This window comes from Solea senegalensis, linkage group LG16 (genome assembly GCF_019176455.1).
Source record: "Solea senegalensis isolate Sse05_10M linkage group LG16, IFAPA_SoseM_1, whole genome shotgun sequence".
NCBI lineage: Eukaryota > Metazoa > Chordata > Actinopteri > Pleuronectiformes > Soleidae > Solea > Solea senegalensis.
The window spans coordinates 18,723,784-18,743,604 of record NC_058036.1 but is presented as its reverse complement, the minus strand read 5'-3'; the positions used below and the strand labels follow the sequence as shown (position 1 = coordinate 18,743,604).

The following is a 19,821-nucleotide window of genomic DNA, read 5'->3' as shown; positions in this document are numbered from 1 at the left end:
TGATCTCAGAATTCTGACTTTAATCTCAAATTACTTTAATCTGACTTTGATCTCAGAATACTGACTTTAATCTGACTTTAGGCTCGAATTCTGACTTGAATCGGATTTTTTTTCTCAGAAGTCTGACTTTAATCTCGAATTCTGACTTTAATCTGCCTTTAATCTCAGAATTCCGATTAAATCTAAACTTTTCTGAGAATTCTGACTTTTCTCAGAATTTTCTTTTTTTTCTTTTCTCCCAGAATTCATGCGGGTTTTTTTGGCCCTATTTCTCTTCCGTAATAACGATTTTAATGTTAGGATTTGTGTGTATGTGTGTGTGGGCGCGTGAGAGGAGGGATGGAAGGAGGGATGTCGCATAGACACCCCCAGACACCCCATACTGTGGTACCCAGCAGCGCATGCAGGGATGATGCGTAAAGGAATGTCGCATCTCCTGGACGATGTGTGCGTCCAGCGCGCGCGCGACAGATGGGGCCGTGTGTGTTTGAGTGTAGGGTTAATGCCGACTGGAGGGGGCGTGGTTTAAGGTCAACAATATCCGCCTCGTTGTAGTGAACTGTAAAAGAGAGAGAGAGAGAGAGAGAGGGAGAGAGAAACCAGACAGCCACTGTCTGCGCTGTCCACGCTGGACAGCTCCACAGAAGGACGCTGGATGTGCGCACCGCAGGAGGAAATCACTTTTGGAGACGGCGGAGCCTGAAGGTGCTGCGACCTGAAGTGTGAGAGAGAGTGTGGACGTCCTCCTTTCTGCCGCCGCGCCCGTGGAAAGATCTCCCCACGAAGCGACGGTGCAGCGCAGCACAGTTCCTGACTCTCCGCGGTCGTGTGGGATAAAGGAGCGGGAGATATTCAGCGGAGTTAAACCCACGCGAGCTTCTATCCACAGCCTGGCTGCTGCACCAGCGCTGACACCACCGCCTTTACATAACTGAGCTGTGAGGACACTGGGCTGCAGCCACACACACACACACACACACACACACACAGGTAGGTCACACTAAAGTCTCATTGCACAGAATTCCTCATGTGCTGCAATTTCACAAACGTCATGTTTATTTATCATTTCTTAGCGTTTAATCGTGTCACTGACACGCGCTGCACGCAAACGCCTTTTTTTTATTTTCCTCCCTTCGTCTGTTAAGGATTAAATCCTCCATCCGCGCAACACGGTGTGCGCATGCGCTCTGAATGTCTCCACATTGCTACAAATAGTGGAGATAATATTCATGTTTAGAGTCCAGCGTGTAGTTTACAGCCTCAGAAAGCTGCACGTGGCATATTTGCTTCAGTTAATTCGATTTTTCTATTATTATATTATTGTTATTACTTCATACAGATTATATGCCCAACCCGGACAGGCTCCAGAGTAAGAGCATAAATTACATGTAATCCACAACAAATGAACCCTCCATGTGTGGTTGACAGGCTCATGGACGCACAGGTTCCCAGATTATGAAGAGGCGTTTCTTTCTCTGTGGATTATGAATCCATTGTCAGCACAAATACAGAAGAGAGTGTGACTCATTCTCTTCTCACCTGTTTGAATTAGAAGTAGAAATAATAGAAATAATAACACATGAAAACATAGATAGTATATTTGTTTTGCAGCAGCAACACTTAACAAACATCACCCAGGAAACTGCTTCACATCAAGGGCTAATCTTTTCCTTTACAGCTCCCTCGGAGAACAAAGACGTCCCTGCAGGAGTAAAAGTTTGCTCATTTCTCCTCTTGTTTCCTCCTCCTCACGCAGGTGACGACACAGGAGTGCGGTCACAAGCTTTTCCTCTCCTCTCCGCGGCATGATCGCGCCGTGAGCGACGCCCAACATGGACGAAGGCTGCAGGCAGGGCAGAGGGACCTTCACCGTGGAGGCCGATGTCATCCTCCACACCGTGAACCCTGACCTCGTGTCGCCTGCCGACAGCGATGGGAGTTTATGTCCGGGATACGTTCAGGGTTGCAACAAGGACTTCAGTCCTGCTGCGGTGTTTGAGAAGGAGTACCTGTTGGATGGAAGACTGACGGAGAACAATCATATTGACCGTCAGAAAGGTAACGGTTCTGTGGATCTCCGTCCTCATGCTGACTCCACCGTGTCCAATCATGTGTCCGGCACCCAAAACTGTGCGAGTAGTGAAATCCATAACGGCGCCAGATCTAAAGCGCCTCACGGTGCAGAAGCTGAGTCGGTTTTGAAATCGAACCGCGACGCCGCTGCTGAAAATGCACAGGATGGAAAGGACCCGGATTTAGTCATTGAAGTTGGGGGACAGACGATCAGCGCTCACAAGTGTGTCCTGGCCGAGAAGAGCGACTACTTCAAGGCGCGGCTGTCGCGGGACATCCTGAAGGTGAAGGGCGTGAACTACAAGACGCTGTCCACGCTGATCGACTACGTTTACACGTCGCACATGAACGTGAGCAAGGACAACGTCGTGGACGTCATCATGGGAGCTAAGGTCCTTCAGATCCCCTGCGCCGTCCAAGCGGCCATGGACTCCATGTCGGAACAGATCACCGCGGAGAACTGCTTTGAGATTCTGACCATCGCCAAAAAGCAGCGACTCAGCGAACTGAAAGAGACGGCGTACGGCTTCATGAGCGACAACTTCCTGCAGGTCCTCAAAGACCCCGCGGTGTACGGCCGCCTGAACGGCTCGGAGCGGGATCTGATCCTGAAGAAGAGAATGGAGGGGAGGAAGACGCTGATGGTCGTGGAGACCAACGATGTGTTTGATCGAGTTGGGAGCCGGCCGCCGAGTCGCTGTGGCAGTCGACCGCAGAGCCCCTCGTCGGCAGGATCTTTAGAGGAGAACCACATGATTTACCACTTTAATGAAGCCGCAAATGACTGGAGACCTTTGACGTCCATGCCTGAGGACATTACTGCTAAAGGCTGTGGCATCTGCACCATGTATAACTACCTTTTTGTGGCGGGGGGAATCAAGGGCTACGGGGACAAAGGCAAAGTCTCAGACCAGGTCTTCTGTTACAACCCTATAACCAACCGCTGGGCCGAGGTCAGACCTCTGATCCAGGCTCGTGCACAGCTCAAGCTCGTGTCCATGGATGGCTGCTTGTACGCCATTGGGGGGGAATGTTTGTTTACAGTGGAGAAATATGACCCGCGCATGGACCGCTGGACCGCCGTCGCCCCCTTGCCCAAAGGGGCCTTCGCCGTGGCCCACGAGGCCACCACCTGCAGCGGCGAGCTCTACGTGTCGGGGGGCTCCCTCTTCTACCGCCTGCTGAAGTACGACACCAAGAGGGACGAGTGGCAGGAGTGTCCCTACAACAACAGCAGGCGGAAGTCCAGTGACATGGTGGCGTTCAAGAGCTTCATCTACCGCTTCGACGTCAACCGCGACCAGGGCATCAACGTGTACAAGTACAACACCATCGTGAAAATGTGGCACGACTGCGCGTCGCAGCGGCTCGGGAGTCACCTGCCGTTCAGGTGCGCAGTCATCGGGAACTGCATCTACTGCGTGAACAAGTCCCAGACTCTGCAGTTTGTGGTGGAGGAGGAGAACGCCTACTTTGTCGAAGAGACACTGAGGGCACCTCTGGAGGCGAAGGGCCTCCTCTTCCCTTTTGTCCTCACTTTGCCGGAAAAGCCCGAAAAAGTGACATAGTGTGCGTGCGTGTGTCTGCGCGTAACACAGCGTGAATCTAGAATTGTTAGAAGACCTTATATACACTATTCAGTGTCGGCTTTCCCCTCTCCGTGTGTCATTTGCCTGCTTGCAGTGGAATGTGTGTATCTGCATGGCAATTTTACAGGTTTACGCCTTAAAGGAAAAACTTTTGTGTGTGTGTGTGTTGAATGGAAGCAACTTTATTTGAACCTCACCGCAGAGACGATGACAGTAGATTATCTTGTGCATTTCTCGTGTTCACTTTAGTTTGGTGCAATTCACTGGTGCAAATGAACGCGATTTATAACATATTTGAACGAGCTTACTGTCCAGTTTGGTGACAGGAACAAGAGTCTTGTTGAAAGTCAGGTATGAATGATGTGACACAGGTTCTATGCAAAAGAAACTGAATCTATGAGAGTGTTTGCTGCTATGCTGTGCTATTTAAAGGCCCAGTATGCAATATTTGAGTCCCACTAGAGATCGTGGTTGAGCACAAATGTCAGACCTCGTTCTATCTATATATCTCTCCTTGTTTAAAATCATGTTTTAGCCAAAGAATAAGCTCGCTTCTTTTGGGGGGTAAAATCCGGAGAGTCACCTTCAGCTGAAAGCTTTGAACTACTTTCTACTTTCTTACGACACTGCAACATGCGAGGCTCGTTCGAGGTCACATTCGAGTAAAACTCATTCACCCATTTTCAAATACAGGGTGTCAATAAAGTCTCTTTAGAATTAAAAAAAATGTAAAATACAATAGAATAAATCTGGTTAAGATATCTTATCAACTGCCTGCCTTGTAATACTTTTTTAAAATTGTAAAGAGACTTTATGGACGCCCTGTACATCTGCTGGACGCCTGATAATGAAACACAGAGGAGTGTGGCGCCACTGTCTGTACTATACTTTGTTTGGCTGAGTGTTGCATACTGGTCCTTTAAAAGTAAATATGAGTGGATTTGACTGGATGGATTACAATGTCACAGTGACACGATTCCTCATACACTGATTTGATTCATTCTTGTGAACGATTGTTGCATTGCGATGAGTTTTCTGCTGTATCCGTCCTCTAAACTGCACAAATAATGTACCTCCAAACATTTATGGAGAAACACAAATCAGAAAACTGACTGGTATTTGTTGTCGGGTTACGAAAGTGGAAGACAAATGACCATGGGAAGGATTCTAAACCACATCGGGCTGATGGACCACTGAGGATCAAACGGACAATCCGACAAAGGTGATGTCCACTGACCACAGAGTTCCGCGGCTCCAGTAGAAGCGGAAAAGACGTGATGCTGCGTGGACTGACGAGACTCGAAAGGGCTGCCCTGACATAGTGCCTATCCTCATGGAAAAATAAGTTCCTTGCACATTTGCCAAAGATGAATAAATATTCTGAGGCGATGAAAAACCTTTTGCAAACTTGCATCTAGCGTTAGTCCTCTCGACACATGCGTTGATTTTTTATTTGCTGCTAACGGGCACTTTATGGACGGTTTAGGACACCTCTTACTGTCATTTTAGAGAAACCACAGCAGAACCCTGTTCACCTGAAGATCAGATCCGACCACTGTGCTGTGTTTCCTGGTCTTTCAGTAGTGTCCCTAAATGCCACTCTTTGCTTTGTTTGCAGTTGCATTAATATAGTCGGGGGAGTTTTGAACAAATACTTTTAATAATATTTGCAGAAGTGTATCGGTGTAGTCAGTGGGGCTCAGACAAAATGGATGTGGTTTTGATATTTTTGGCTGGCTGGCTGGCTGGCATCTGTACTTTTGTGACTTTTTTGTAAGGATTTGGTCATTTTGGATCTGCTGCTGCTGCTGCTGTGATGGACAGTAAAGTGATGTAATGTTAATGGGGCTTCCTGTCTGTTCATGGCACATGGAGTGAGCTAACAAAATATGCTGTTGGATAATGTGTATCAGTCGGGATTAAGTGTTTCAAAATAAAATATGTTGTGGCTGGAAAAAAAAACGAGACCTGGTCCTCTGAATATTCACGTGTACAGTAAAAAATGCTGCCTTGGTTTGGTCAGTTGCTGCCATCTAGTGGGCACTGACGGTAGCATCAATCTGCAGAAGATTCAATAACTGTTGAGCAGAGCCGGCCCAAGGAAGTGAACTAAGCAACTGCTTGGGGCCCCCAGATCACCAGGGGCCCCCAAATAGTGTGTGGGACAAAAAACATATATGTTGTACATATTAAACATATATATATATATATATATATATATACACATATATATTTATATATGTGTATGTATGTATATATGTGTTTATATATGTTTATATATACATATAAATATGCATATATACATACATATAGATAGTGTTGAGCTAAAGTTATTTGGTTTTATTTTGTAGTTGAATGTAGTGCACATTTATGTCATTTATGTGTGATTTTGCTGCCCTCTATTGTGTGACACTGGTTTGGTGTAAATAACACAATTATAATTAATGCAATTTATTTATAGTGCTACATTTGTATCAATAATAGTCAAGATCCCTAAACAGCAGATTGCATCAAACGGAGACCTCCGCCCTCACTTGTCCAAAACAAAAGTTGTTGAATATTGCAAAAGAAAAGAGGGTTTATGTCCATTTTATTAACTTAAATATAACATATTTGAGTCCTCCACTGAATCCTAGGTCCTTCACAGTGTGCCGGGCGTCACGCCGATCTCTGCCATCCCTTTCTGCAAGGCCTTCAGACTCGCCTGGCTGATGTATTGCCTCACGTTGTGAGCTGGCAGCAGCTTGTGGAGCTCCTGCAGCTTACCAAAGGCCTAGACATGGAAGATGGAAGAAGACAAGAAGGTTCAGCCTCCAAGAACTCCCTTTAGAGGAGAGATTTCACCTGTCACAGGAAAAGAGACTAAAATTACCAACTGGACGTTGCCTTCTTGACAGTGGTGATCCACCAGGAAACCAAAGACGTCTCCAATTCTGACCGCTTTGTCTAACTGTGGCTCGTCCAGCAGGGCTTCACATATCTGCACGGCAAAGCCGGCGTTCTCTGCATACAACCTGCAGAAGAGAGGACAAGGTCCAAGATCACATGATCACAGCCAGAAAACGACAAGAAAGGTCAAAGTTTGAGTGAAGTTCTTACCTGCGTGCACGAACAAAGGTCTTGATCAGGGCAATCTTTTGCTTCAGGTCAGCCAGTCTCGCTTCCTGCTGTCCAGTTGAAGAGTCCTTTGCTTTTGAAAGACACTTGGCAGCTTCGTTCAGAACGTTTAGCGCCTCCTCATAGTTTTGGTTGTCGTTAATCTCCACCTTAACAAAGGGTAACAGAAAAAAAGCATCGTTCATGTGCCCAAAATGTATTACTGCAGCGTAAATGAGCAGATTCCTGTTCCACACCTGCGCCCAGACTTCATAGAAGCCAGCCAGCAGGTCCAGCGCCCGCCCTTTCGTGTAGAAATCAACGATGGTCTTGAAGATCTCTCGATTTTTTTGCCAGTCCAGAGACTGCAGGTAGTTTGCGGCCATGATGAAAAGCTCTTTCTTGCGACAGAAGTTGGCGTAGAATACGATTTTCTGCGTGTCGCCCGTCTTCAGGAGTGACCTCATGGCCTGGGGGAAGTGAGATTTTCAGAGCCTCGTGGATCCATTATAGTGTTTCCCACCCACACACGACAATCTTACCTTAGACTTGTTGCCCGCTTGTGTGTATTTCTTTACAGCCAGGCCGTAATTGCCCTGCTGTCTGCAGCAGTCAGCAATCCTCTCCAGCACTTCTTTGTGGGCTTCTTCTGACAAGTCTTTTGAAGCGGTTGCACTCATTCTCTCCGCCAGCTCCTCTGTGATGGTCACGTTTTGTTTGACACACACCTTCAAGGCTTGATGGTACTGGGTACGGGAAACAAATAAAAAAAAAAAATAAGACACACATTAGCAGATGAGAAAGAGGTGCTGACTGGCAGTGATAATGTGACTCGATCAGGTACCTTCTTAGCGGCTATCAGCAGCTCCACGGCCTTCTCGTGCTGGGACTGTGTGATGAGGAAGTCGGCGCAGCGTGCCAGGAGAGCTGGGGACGCGTTCTCATCCAGATTCTCGGCGATCGACTGGAGCGTGGAGAACTGCTGGGTGGCGAAGGCCAACTCAAAAGCTTTGGAGGCACAACCAGCCTACATTTAAACAGAAATATGCAACACAGCTTCATTTTAACTTGGAATAGGGAGGTGATATTGGTATTGGAACGAGCAGAATTTGAGGGACAGGTAAGGTTGAGGTGGTTTGGTCACGTGCAGAGGAGGGACAGTGATTGTTTTGAGCAAAGGATGCTGAAGATGGAGCTGCAGCGCAGGAGGAAAAGGAGGAAGATTCATGGATGTTATGAAGGAGGACATGTTGGTGTAACAGAAAAGGGCACAAGGGAGAGAGGACACGATGGAGGCAGATGATCGGCTGTGGCAAACCCCTTAAGGTGAGAAGCCGAAAGAAGAAAATGACCAAACCTTGAGGTAAAGCTCGACAGCTCGGTCCATGTGGATGTCTTTCTTTTTGTAGTAATTGGCGGCTTCCATCATGTCCTGCGGGTTACTGAGCAGAGCCGTGCTCATCAGCTGGTCGTCCAGACCGTTGTCCTGTTCACAGACGGCGAGACACGAGCATAAACGCGGGTAACGTCTGTGTTTGCGTTTGACGTACACAGCAGCAGTGCCGTACCTTACAAAGTCGAATGGCGTTGTTGTAGGCCTGCGCTCTGATGTAGAAGTGGACGGCCTGTTTGACGTCCTTCTGCCGCTCAAAGTTCCTGGCCACGTAGAACGACGCTGCTCGGTCACCTGTGGTGTGAGCAATCTCAAACGCCTGCGAAAGACAGGAAGTGCCGTATAACTTCACCATACACTGACCGATTGCCTCGAAAACTTCAGACATGACACAAGCCCGGGGGCCACATGTGGCCCTCCAATTGATTACATATATAAGACTAAATGTATTTGCTGGCAATATTTTCATAATAGTAATAAGACATTCAGTTGTAATCATTGCTTTATTAAATGTATTACACTCAACATGAAATTACAAATATTTAAGCTGTTTTGATCACAATTATCCTTGTCATTATTGGCAAAATTTTCAATTTAATTCTGTTTTTGTGCATCATAAATATGTTTTTATTGTGAATCACAAACACTTTTACTTTGCAATTCTGTCTAATACCATAATGAATATCTTATATTGCCCACCGGCCACTAAATAGTTGTTTTTTCCACTTTTTTTCCTCATTGGCCCCCAGGTGATTTGAGTTTGAATACAAACACATACTTATAGTATTGTGAGAATCAGCAGTTTCATAAATAAAGGAGCAAATTACACATTAGATTGGGAAATTCTGTGACAACCAAAGATTTATTCAGAGTAGCTCAAAGTATTTCCAGGATAAATGAAAGTGTATTAAAGAGAAAGGGAGATGATTAAACGATTTAAAAACAGTTTCTGAAACAAATATATGTTTAAATAAAACAATACAACGGCTACATGACACTCACCTTCTGTGTGTTCCCCATGCAGCAGTAGAGTCGAACCAGGGAGACATAATCCTGGGCACATTCATAATAATGCAGTGCTGAGTCCATGTCTGACTGGCTCTCCAGGTACTGAGCCCACCACTTGTAGATGTCCCTGGTTTGGAAAATGTGAAAGGATTCATGCAACTTTATGCACACGAGAGTACGAGAATCATGTCCTGTCCTCTCCTGAAGGCACACGTTAAACGTACTTGTCCTTCTTTTTGTTGACGTAGCTCTCAAGAGATGACGCGTCATGCTGGAGCATTCTGGGAACTTCAGTCCTGTGTGTGTCTGATTTCTCATAACTGCAACAACAACAACAATAGAATCACAATTACCGTGAGTACTGTATCTTGAATATAAATCCACCCACTATTGAGACTCACTGTTCAATGGCCAGGGTCTTGTTACCCATGGACTCCAGGTGTTTGGCGTAATTGTAGTGTGTGGTGCTGAGGTGGATGTGGTCGTGGGTTTCTGCCGTCTCTAAAGCTTTCTGCCATTCTCCCAAAGCCTGGTAGAAATAGATTAAGAGGTCGTAGCGTTGGCAGCTCCTGTACAGATTTTCGGCGTCCTCCTGTTGGACGACAGGAAAAGACGACGGAAAGATGAATGTATGTTGATATGGAAAGTTCTGTCGTTGAGGGCGGTTTCACCCATTTTTCCCTGTGTAGGGCTTTTATTTTCTTTGAAGGAAGTGAATTTGACGTTGACTTTTTGTCAATTTTATTCACTTTTTTCAATCTCAGCTTCCGCTTTTGTTGTAGGAATGAGGGAATGGATCTCAGACCCACTGTCGCATGATGATGGAATAACACATTTATCTCTGGAAAATAGTATAAAAAAATGACTACGGGACGGGACAATTTTTTGTTCCCAATACCGGTACCAATATCCCAAACTCTACTGATATCGATATCATAGTCCGATACAGACCATCCTTTTAGACCATATATGAATGTATGACGCTGTTAACGACAAAAAGAAGAAGAAATAAATGACCCAAAAATGCTTTTGCGGATTTTTATTTCCATTTTTACAGTCTGTGCCTAGTGAAGCATGCAACATGTATGATTTTTGGATTGTAAAGTATTGGATATCTCACACGCATGCCGAGGTGAACGGCCAACATTGCCACCTGGGCCTCTGGTTCCGGCTCGGCCTCGGCCTCCCTCAGTGCTTTTGCTGCTCTGGCATTTTTCATTTTCCCAAAGCACACACGTGCCGCGTCCATCCTGCAGGTCTTCACACACAACCGCGCCATGTTTTCCCATTCTGCTTTTCTACAGACAAAAAAAAGACAGATGACATGTTCCTATAATAAGCAATCCTATTCATATTGCTTACTATGCTAATTAAATGTGAAATAAATGTGCCGTGTGCTGCCTCTAAATAACTCACCTGACATTTGATGAGTGCATGTCCTGCTTTTGTAGCGTTTCAAACTGAAGCTGGAAGTCATTGGCTTCAGAATCCATGATCTGTGGCGTAGGAAGAAAATACTGTCACTATATATATATATATATATATATATATATATATATATAAGATACTTCTATTATGTTCCTGTGATGATTAGGCATTATTTGCACTTATAATAGAGACATTGCAAGTTAATACTCACATTTTACAATCAATATGAATCCAACACAAAGCTAAATTTAACGTTTCATAATAATCCCAAAGGTTCAGAAAAAAGTACAACTCCTTTATGAGGTTAAAGTTGTGGCTCTCGTGTGATGTTGTCACACAGAGTCACTGACAAAAAGACTTCTGTCGTCTTTTTGAAAGAGGAAAGCGTGATGTCATCAGTGATGTCACTTTCTAACAGATGAAAGGCTGACTGATGATGTCACTCCTGATGATGACATCACGGCTCTGGCAGTGGCATTCAAGCTGCAGATGAAGTTCAAATGTGTAAATGTGAGGTTTTTTTTATTTCTGCTCATTTTCATTATTTTTGTTACTGCTATTTTTGTGAGAAAGATTTGTTTTAAATGTTTAATTTCTTAAATGAATGAAATGAACTTGACAAACAAACAAAACATGCAGGTGTTTCTCAAATAGTCATAATATTCCAAAAAAATACATCATATTTTTTGTTTATCTTGTCAGAGCTCTGAATAAAAATGTATGAAAATCCCTCTGAAATGAGTGTAATTTGATGTAATCATGTCTCAACTGCTCCACCTTCCAGCCCAGTAGGTGGCAGCAATGCACCAACACGCTGGTTTGTCGACTGCATTTTACATTTAAACCCCACGAAGAAGAAGAAGAGGCGGAAGTAAATGGAAACCATGCTGGGATTACAATCACTTTACATGGTGAGTTTAATATTTTTATTTTACTTTGTGGTCAAAGTTTTTCCACTGACAAACTACATCATGCTGCAGTTTGTTAACGTTGTATTAGCTCTGCTTTCATTCAAACTTCTAGGTTATTTTGTGTTTTATAAATCAATTTAAAAAAAACAAAACAAAAAATCAGTTGACATTAAGGTGTAATGCACACATGGCAACCATTGTTTGAAATAAGTCACATTAATTTGTTTTCTTTCCTCTACATTTCGAGGAATGTTAACTCTTTTACCTCATTTCAACTCAAAGCTAATGCTAATGCTAACGCTAAAACTTATGCTAGGGCTCTCAAACTCGAACGACCCGGGAGCCACTTGAGCTTCAAATCAAACGTTTTTCACAATATTCCATCAAATTTCAGCAATAATGACGCCTGCAATGATATATATATATTTTTTTTACAATATTTCAAAATAAAAGTGTTTGTTTTGGTGTGTAAAGACTACATTACATGGACAAAAGTAATTGGCCACACCTGTTTTAGTATTGAAATCAGGTGTTTTTAATCAGGCTTAATCAGCCTTTTAGGCCCCTTATCTCCAGTGAAGGACAAACTTAATGCTAAGACATTCTGGACTATTCTGTGCCTTTATCTTTGTGACAACAGTTTAAGGACAACATGAGTAAAAAGTATGGACTATAAAGGGCTATAAAGACATGGTTTGATTAAAGTACTGTTTTTGAATATGTCAATCCCTGTTGATGTGATGGTCAGGCGTCCAAATACTTTTGTCCGTATAGTGTATATTTTTCACAATAAAAAACCCATTTATGAATCTATAAATATAGAGTTTGAGACCTCTGCCTTAACCTTTAACAATCTGTGTCCAGCATTTGATCCCAGGAGGCTACAGTGAGTGCAGAATGGACGAAAGACGGCCGGCCTCCATGGACATTGTTTTCATATGACGTCCTCGTGAAATAGACAGGTGAGGCAAATTGTGTTGCGGAGACATGTCACTTTTTTTTAAAGCAGAGATTGTGCGTTTGCTGTTGTTCTAGGGGTCCTGGGCTGAAAAATAATATATTATAATATATTTTACAATCTGAAATAGTTCATCAATTACTTTCTAATTGAATAATTTATAGTCAAATGAGTCAAGGGGAAATGACCTTCCTCGGCTCAGGAGAAATTGTGAGTAATTTATGAACTATTCAGATTGCAAAATGAAAATAAATGTATATCCTGATGGGAGATTATTGCTTTAATGCTTCCTTTGCACTGTTGTCATCTCAGATTGTGTTCACCTCCTGGCATCATAACAGCAGTTATTCACTCTTTTACCACTGGAGGGCAGTATGAGTGTGCTGTAAGGAGTTAATATGCCACAGCTTTCCTCTCTTTTCATCTCTCTGCCTGCAGAGGAGTTATATAGAGTATATACCTTTGAGTGTCTGCTGCCATACACCAAACACATAGAGTCCATATAGCTTTCTTTCTCCTGCTTGCTGGTTGAGCTGTGGTCCAATTATTTTGTGTTTGTCACGGGTGAAATGGCAGAGCAAGATTCTCTGTTACTTTACAAGGTGGTGCTACATTTCCTGTGTATAAAAATGTCTTATACTTTTCGCAAACCGCAATAATTATGCCATTTAACTAATTTCAATACAATTATCTTATTTCAGTTTTTAACCAGAATATTTGTTTTTGTGGTGCAAAATTCAAAGTTAAATGTCTCACTTTTACTTACTCACTTTTATTATCATGACTGGACATTTTTTACACTTCATCTTTTTTGTGCAGAACTAAATAAAGGGTTTTAAATCAAATGAAAGCAACTGAATCCATGAAATCAGTGGTGCTAGTGAAGACGGTGTTCCATATAATGTGGTGCAGGATGCAGGTCTGGAAGGAAAAATATCACACTCGCTAATTAGCCTTGTTAGTTGTCACAACAGTTCACTCACCATAAAACTAAAACTCCACTTCCCTCCGCCTGTTGCCATGGCGCTCCAATGATTGACAGCCCCTGACGTTTCAACATGAGCATCTGAGGATCCTGTGGGATGGTTTGCTCACACCAGGAGTGCACTTTCCTATTTGCCGTCTCCCGTCTGACCAAAATAGCTTTCAGTTTTTTTTTGTTTTTTTTCTTTAAATAAAAATCCTACAAGGAAACATTGGAAACTAAAACCCTGATGTCAGGTATACTCTTTATGTGTTGATATAAGCAAAGGTTCACAGCTCCGTGGTCTGGTTTGGCTCAGCATTTGTTTGGCAGAGATAAAAAAAAAAAAAGTTTCACGGTCGCTTTTTCCTTTACAAATAACATAAATGTTAAAATCGCCTCTAATGTACTAGGTAATAATAATAATAACTAAGAAGGCACTGAAAACTTGGTAGTTTTTTTTGTAGGATATTGTGTGTGTCACAGCTAAATGGTCTAAATTATACCTTCTTTAAGATGAAACTTACCACAAAGTATATTTCAAAATGTCCTTTAGTTGCCTGAACCTCAACACCTGATGAACTGCAAATACTTTACAGTACGACAACAACAACAACAACAACAACACAGCAATAGTATGGTAGTAATTTTAATACTATTATTATTTCTAATCCAATTTCCAGCTTGCTAATAAAAAAGTAATATACAGGTAATAGATTGGAAATGAGAAGTAATACAGGCTACCGTCTAGGCCTGAAAGACTTTATGTAAATATCTAATTGCAATTATTTTGATTAAAATTGTGAGTGCGATATTTAAAATGATGACTGTGTGATATTTGTGCAGAAACAGTTTTCTTTACTCTTTGGAAAATGATGAATACAGCTCAGTATAGTATAGTATAGTCTATATTGAATGTAAAATGGGGATTTTACACACAAGTATTGCAACTCCTGTGATTTGAAAATCAAATTTCCATTTATTGTTCAGCCCCTGCTACCCAGCTATCACTTACTTGGTGATTACGTTTGAAATCAGATGGTACGCGTTCTTTTATGTATTACCATACCTTATCATATTTTTATTGTACTTAATTAACCCCCTGGTGCTCACGCGGCATTCCGTGGGAATAATACACGACTCCTTATATGGACATCCTGGGGTGTGTGTTTATAGGTCACATATTCAGGTCATCTAATGTGTTGAGTCAAAGTTATGATTCATTTTTTTTTTCTATCACATTTTTTTGTTGTGATGTAAACTAGCAATTATTCAAAAAGCAAAAATTAGACCGTTTTTCTTTCATTTTTGTTCATAAAAGTTAGCGTAGCGAACTTTTTAAACAAATTTTAAACATTTTAAGTACTTTTTTCTCAGGTTTGTTTATATAGTTGGTGAAAATTATATTTTTTTCATCAGATTGCCTAGGCTGTGCTGAAAAAAAGGATATAAGAAACTCTATATTGCACATTCTTATAGCCTCTGTATATACTGTACGTTTAAACATAGGGAAAAAACAGCCGAAGCTCTTTGTTAAGGTTTAAGTAATCTCATATAAGATAAGCACTTTAGATACTTTCTGTGTTTACATCACAAAAAAGGAGAAAGGGTAGAGAAGGTAAAGGTAATGAATGGTAAATGTTTACGACTGTAAAACACCAAAGAAGATTATTTTTCATGCTACTGTTTGTGTTTCTTTCCAGTTTCCATTGAGTGTGAAGAAGTCGGATGTCCCAAATCTTCTGGAGGTGATTACCTTTGCAATATGGTGACGAGAGGGCAGTGATTCCGTGTTCCCCGGCCCAGCTGGCGTACAGACGGACACATCCTCCCAAGATCTTGTCAGATGGCGGCCTTCTTTGGAAGGTAAGCAGCAATCCTCACGCTGCAGTTGTCAGTGCTTTTCTTACAGAATACTAATTATGTTTGCTTAATTGGTTTTAGTCATTAAAAATGGGGGAGCTTGTTAAATCTCCCCACACACACACGTTTTCACCTTCAGCTAAATTTAGCTAACAAGGTCTGTCTGAATCTGAACTACTTTGTTCCGAAAAAATTAGACGTTAATGGTTTAGACATCAGAGTGCACTGTCAACTGATCTCAACGTCTTGAAAGCATGAAGATAGCATTTGAAAATGACTTACAGCTCCTCGTGTGATAAGCCTGCCGGAATGTTTTTGTGCTCGGCTGCTGAAAGGCTTTGAGCTGCCTCCTCCTTTCACGGCGTAGAGAGAAAAAAAAAAGTGACATTTTGTTTTAATTTCCCGTTGATTATCTGTGTACTGTGTACTAAAACAGCAGACCCCGCTCCCCCTTTAGAGAGACGAGAGAGTGGAAATGTAAAAGGCTGGAAATTAGAATCGGCAGAGAAAAGTGTGGCCTGGGGAGAGGCATCATCATCATGTAATGTGCTTTCCTGTATCCACCCAACACTCTCTCTCTCTTTGCCATTTCGAATGTACACAGAATTATTTACACCTTCAAGGCAACTCGACTGAACTGCACATCAGTCAATTAGTAAATCAGAAATTTTCTGTGATTCCTGTTTAGCGTGGAGTCCTTGGCTCCCTCTGGTCCCACCCCACTACATCCCCCCCACCCCCCTTTTTACTCTCCCATCCTGACAGTGACAAATTACTACTCTGCTTGGCGAGATTGAAAATTAAAAGCATTTAAAGTTGCTCATGCATTTATGCTAATGAGGAAATTCAGATATGATTTGCATGCCAAAGAGGCTAGTCTGAGAGCTCATCATTGCCACCCCCCCCCGCCTCACCACCACCACCACCACCACCACCCCCAGCCCTGCGTTTCTTTCTCTGATTCAGTTTCTGTTTGTCTTTCTTTATATTTGAGCAAAGAAGAAAGTGTAGTGTGTCAACACTCTCCAAATGTGACATATTTTAGGCGTGTGTGAAAAGAATTACACTACCACCTTTTAAGGAGGTCTTTGTACAGTTATTTTTGCACAAGGGAACACTAGGAACATAACGTTACTGCTCATGCTGTCATGGATTTGGAGTAGCACGTTTATGTAAACAGGATGCACTTATTACTATAATTCATAATAAGCTTCTAATTTTTAATATTAAAATATTAGTGTAGATGAAAAAAGGCTTTGTTTCGCGATAAATGTGTGCGGAAACACTTTGAGGATTAAAAACGCACTGATTGTTTTTTTGACGTTTTTTTTTTTAAGCTTCATCTGCCGTCGACAAATCAACGCGTACACACACACACACATACACATACACACCCTCCTTTTTAAATTGTTTGTTCCACTGTTACTAAATGATTGTAACCTTGGAAACACTATGCCTTTAATGAAGGTGGAAAATGAAATGGGACTTTAATTTGTTTCAGTGTTCATAGCCGAGGTGAAATGGATTAGCTTTGATTGAGGTGTGAGATGAAGGAGGAAAGCGCTGACATGACACTTGTATTTGTCATCATGTCATTTCTGCGAGGATGCTGCAGCAATTACGACTCTGGGTACACAGCAATTAAAAGCGGTAGTATTCATTAATATTTTTTTTTTTATATATTAAATTTTCAGTGGCCTCTGAAATAATTGCCACTGCACACAGGATTTCCAATTATGCCGCTTAATTAGAAATGTCAATATTAAGAAATAATTAAACCTGGAAATATATTAAGGTTGTCAGAAAGACTTTAAAAGTTATGGCCATCACTCAGATGATGTTTTCTCTAATATGTTTTGCAACGATTTGCAAATTAAACTTGAGACTTTGATCAATGTGTGTGCGGTAAAACTTATCCGGATACTCGGGGGAAGTTACACGATCACCTATGCATTCTCTGTCAGAGACACTTTTCTAATAAACAACATTAACTTTTAACTCCTGCACTTTACAACTTCACTGTTTTTAGAGTGTCTGGTATCTGCAATTGTTTATGAACCGTTAATTGGTCATTTTCTGTGGGAATGATACACAACTCCTTATATGGACATCCTGGGGGTGTGGGTTTATAGGTCACATAGGTCACATATTTTTTCGTCTCCTTATGTGTTGTTGAGTCAAAGTTATGATTCATTTCATATTGCATTTTTAGTAGTGATATAAAGTAGCAATAATTGTGCAGAAGTCACAAAGTTAGACCGTTTTTCTCTTGTTTTTGTTCAAGTGAACTTTGAACTGTGACGTATTTCACAAATTCAATCCAATTTCAAGCATTTTGAGTAGTTTTTGCTCAGTTGTGTTTACATAGTTGGTGAAGATGAAACTTTTTAATGTGTATAGAGTAGATTCAGTATATACATATATAATGAAATTAATTTGTTCGTCTTCTACCGCTTTAATCAAGATTCAAAGACTTTTATTGTCAATTCGCCATATGTACAGGACGTACAGAAAAATCAAAAATTCTGTCTCTCTTCTTTTTTTTCAAGTGTAGTGTAGTTCACCTCCACATGAAGGTTGTTGGTGCCAATTCCAGCTGACAGAGTGAAAGGCGGGGGTCACACCCTGGACAGGTCGCCAGTCAGTCAATTTAGAGTGTCCAATTTACCTAATCCTCAAATCCGCGTCAAAGTTTCCGGACTGTGGGAGTAAGTGAACTTTATTGCGGGAGGAATAGTTTATTCCAGACTGGGGGTATATTATATTATTACCTGTTACACCAGGTCTTCCTACTGCAAAGGCAGTACAGTATATATTAAAATATTTACGCACGTTTAAATTTGTTTAAATTGAAACATAGTGTGCTTTTTTCCCCCAGTTGCTGTAATACTACAACACGTACTTGCAATTACTTAAATTATTACCATTAATATCAGTTTAGTGTGTGTGTTTTTTGTGTCTGCACGTTATAATTGAATTCGTTCAACAACCCACAAATAATTGTGTTTCTCAATTAAACTGCCTCATATATTTTAAATATATGCTTCAGACAAATAATCTCTGCTGCGCTGAAATTATCTTCCTTTCTTTGAAAATAATAAAACAAACGTGTGTGTGTGTGTGTATCATAGCTATACAACATAAATTGAACTCATTAGTACATTAGTGTTTAGTTTGCGCCATAATCTCAGACGCTTCGAGCGTTATTTGCAAACACGAAAGAGAACTCCATTTTAAAATGTTATCAGATGATGAAAGTCAGACATGCCCCAACTAAATGACAATTCCTTTAATTACTTATTTCTAAAGGAGCTTTTAATTTTATTATTTTTAATATATATTTTTTTTTAAATCTGGAGTAGCTCAACATGTTGAACTGACACGGACCCATTTACTTCCTGTGGAGTTGTTGTGTTTGTCTCTCGGTATTAAAGGCACCAACGAGAGCCACAACTTTAATTGTTTTCATCTTAACAGTTTTGAACTGCTTTTGATCACAGGGTTATTTATTTCCATTCCGACAGAGATCTCACAGGTAGACGCATATTGATACTAGTGGTTTTACGGCGGGACTAATGATCAAGTATAGAGCCATCACCTGTTGACTGCGGTTGAGGCCGACTGAAAGAAAGACTTTTAAGTATTTGTGCCTCAAAGCAATGGCAGCCTCTAATGATGGGATCGGTTTTGGCACAGCACGTTGGCCGTGTTTCCCTCAAAGCCTTGTGTGACAGCTCTTTAATTGGACTGCTGTGTTTCCTCAGTGCTGTAAAATGTTATTAACCACCAGAGCTTGGCTGTGGTATTATCATTATTATTATTATTATTGTTATTATTATTAGCAATATTCCACAACATCCTCTTATAGAATCCTATGGAAGAGTAGTAGGGCCACAAAAATATATATGTGTAAAACAGCATGAATTCTTAGGTCAAAGTCTGATTTTAATCTCTGAGATTAAAATTTCTCAGAATTCTGACTTTTTTCCTCAGAATTCCGACTTTAATCTCAGAATTCATGCTGTTTTATACATTTGTATACATGTGGCCCTAATACTCTGCCGTAGAATCAAGACAAAGATGATTTTAAGGAATTTGGTGTGTGCTCACGAGCACAGGCCACTTCATGATCGTCTGGAAGAAATCCCTCTCTTTGATGCACTAAAATCACATTTCATACAAAGTGCCAAGCGAGTGCTTATGCATGAAAGAGACCAAGGAGCTAAGACTCCTTGAGTTTAAGTGTTTAAGTTTTTTGTTTTTTATTTTACTTTATTGGAGGATAATTACAAAAAAAAAAAAACTTTGCTTGCAGTTCAAGTCAACAGAAAATAAAGATTTTATTGTAACATGAAAGTGTAATTTCATCACCAGATGCAAAAATTGAGCTCCATTTAATTTAAAAAAATGGTTCTATCCTTGACTTTTGTACGTTTTACATCTCTCTCTTTTTCTGTCTCTTCCCTGTTCTTGTTTTTTCCCTCACTGACTGGAAGGAGTACAAAAAATAAAATAAAAAGACCCTTGTGAAGTAAGGC

General features: G+C 41.4%; 2 protein-coding genes across 2 annotated transcripts; one reads left to right on the top strand and one right to left on the bottom strand.

Annotated features, from left to right (window-relative positions):
- The first annotated feature begins 431 nt into the window (after positions 1-431).
- LOC122783360 (kelch repeat and BTB domain-containing protein 11) lies at positions 432-5,624 on the top strand. Its single transcript, XM_044048113.1, has 2 exons — positions 432-990; positions 1,757-5,624. Exon 2 carries the CDS (start codon positions 1,833-1,835, stop codon positions 3,639-3,641), a length of 1,809 nt encoding a protein of 602 aa, XP_043904048.1. The 5' UTR covers positions 432-990; positions 1,757-1,832; the 3' UTR covers positions 3,642-5,624.
- Positions 5,625-6,303: 679 nt separating this feature from the next.
- LOC122783151 (intraflagellar transport protein 140 homolog) lies at positions 6,304-10,652 on the bottom strand. Its single transcript, XM_044047793.1, has 13 exons — positions 10,576-10,652; positions 10,280-10,457; positions 9,561-9,751; positions 9,384-9,479; positions 9,154-9,286; positions 8,327-8,470; positions 8,116-8,244; positions 7,603-7,785; positions 7,301-7,504; positions 7,016-7,228; positions 6,762-6,928; positions 6,535-6,676; positions 6,304-6,435 (listed from the first exon to the last, which is right to left on the bottom strand). The coding sequence occupies exons 1-13, from the start codon at positions 10,650-10,652 to the stop codon at positions 6,304-6,306; spliced, it is 1,989 nt and encodes a 662-aa protein (XP_043903728.1).
- Between the last annotated feature and the right edge of the window lie 9,169 nt (positions 10,653-19,821).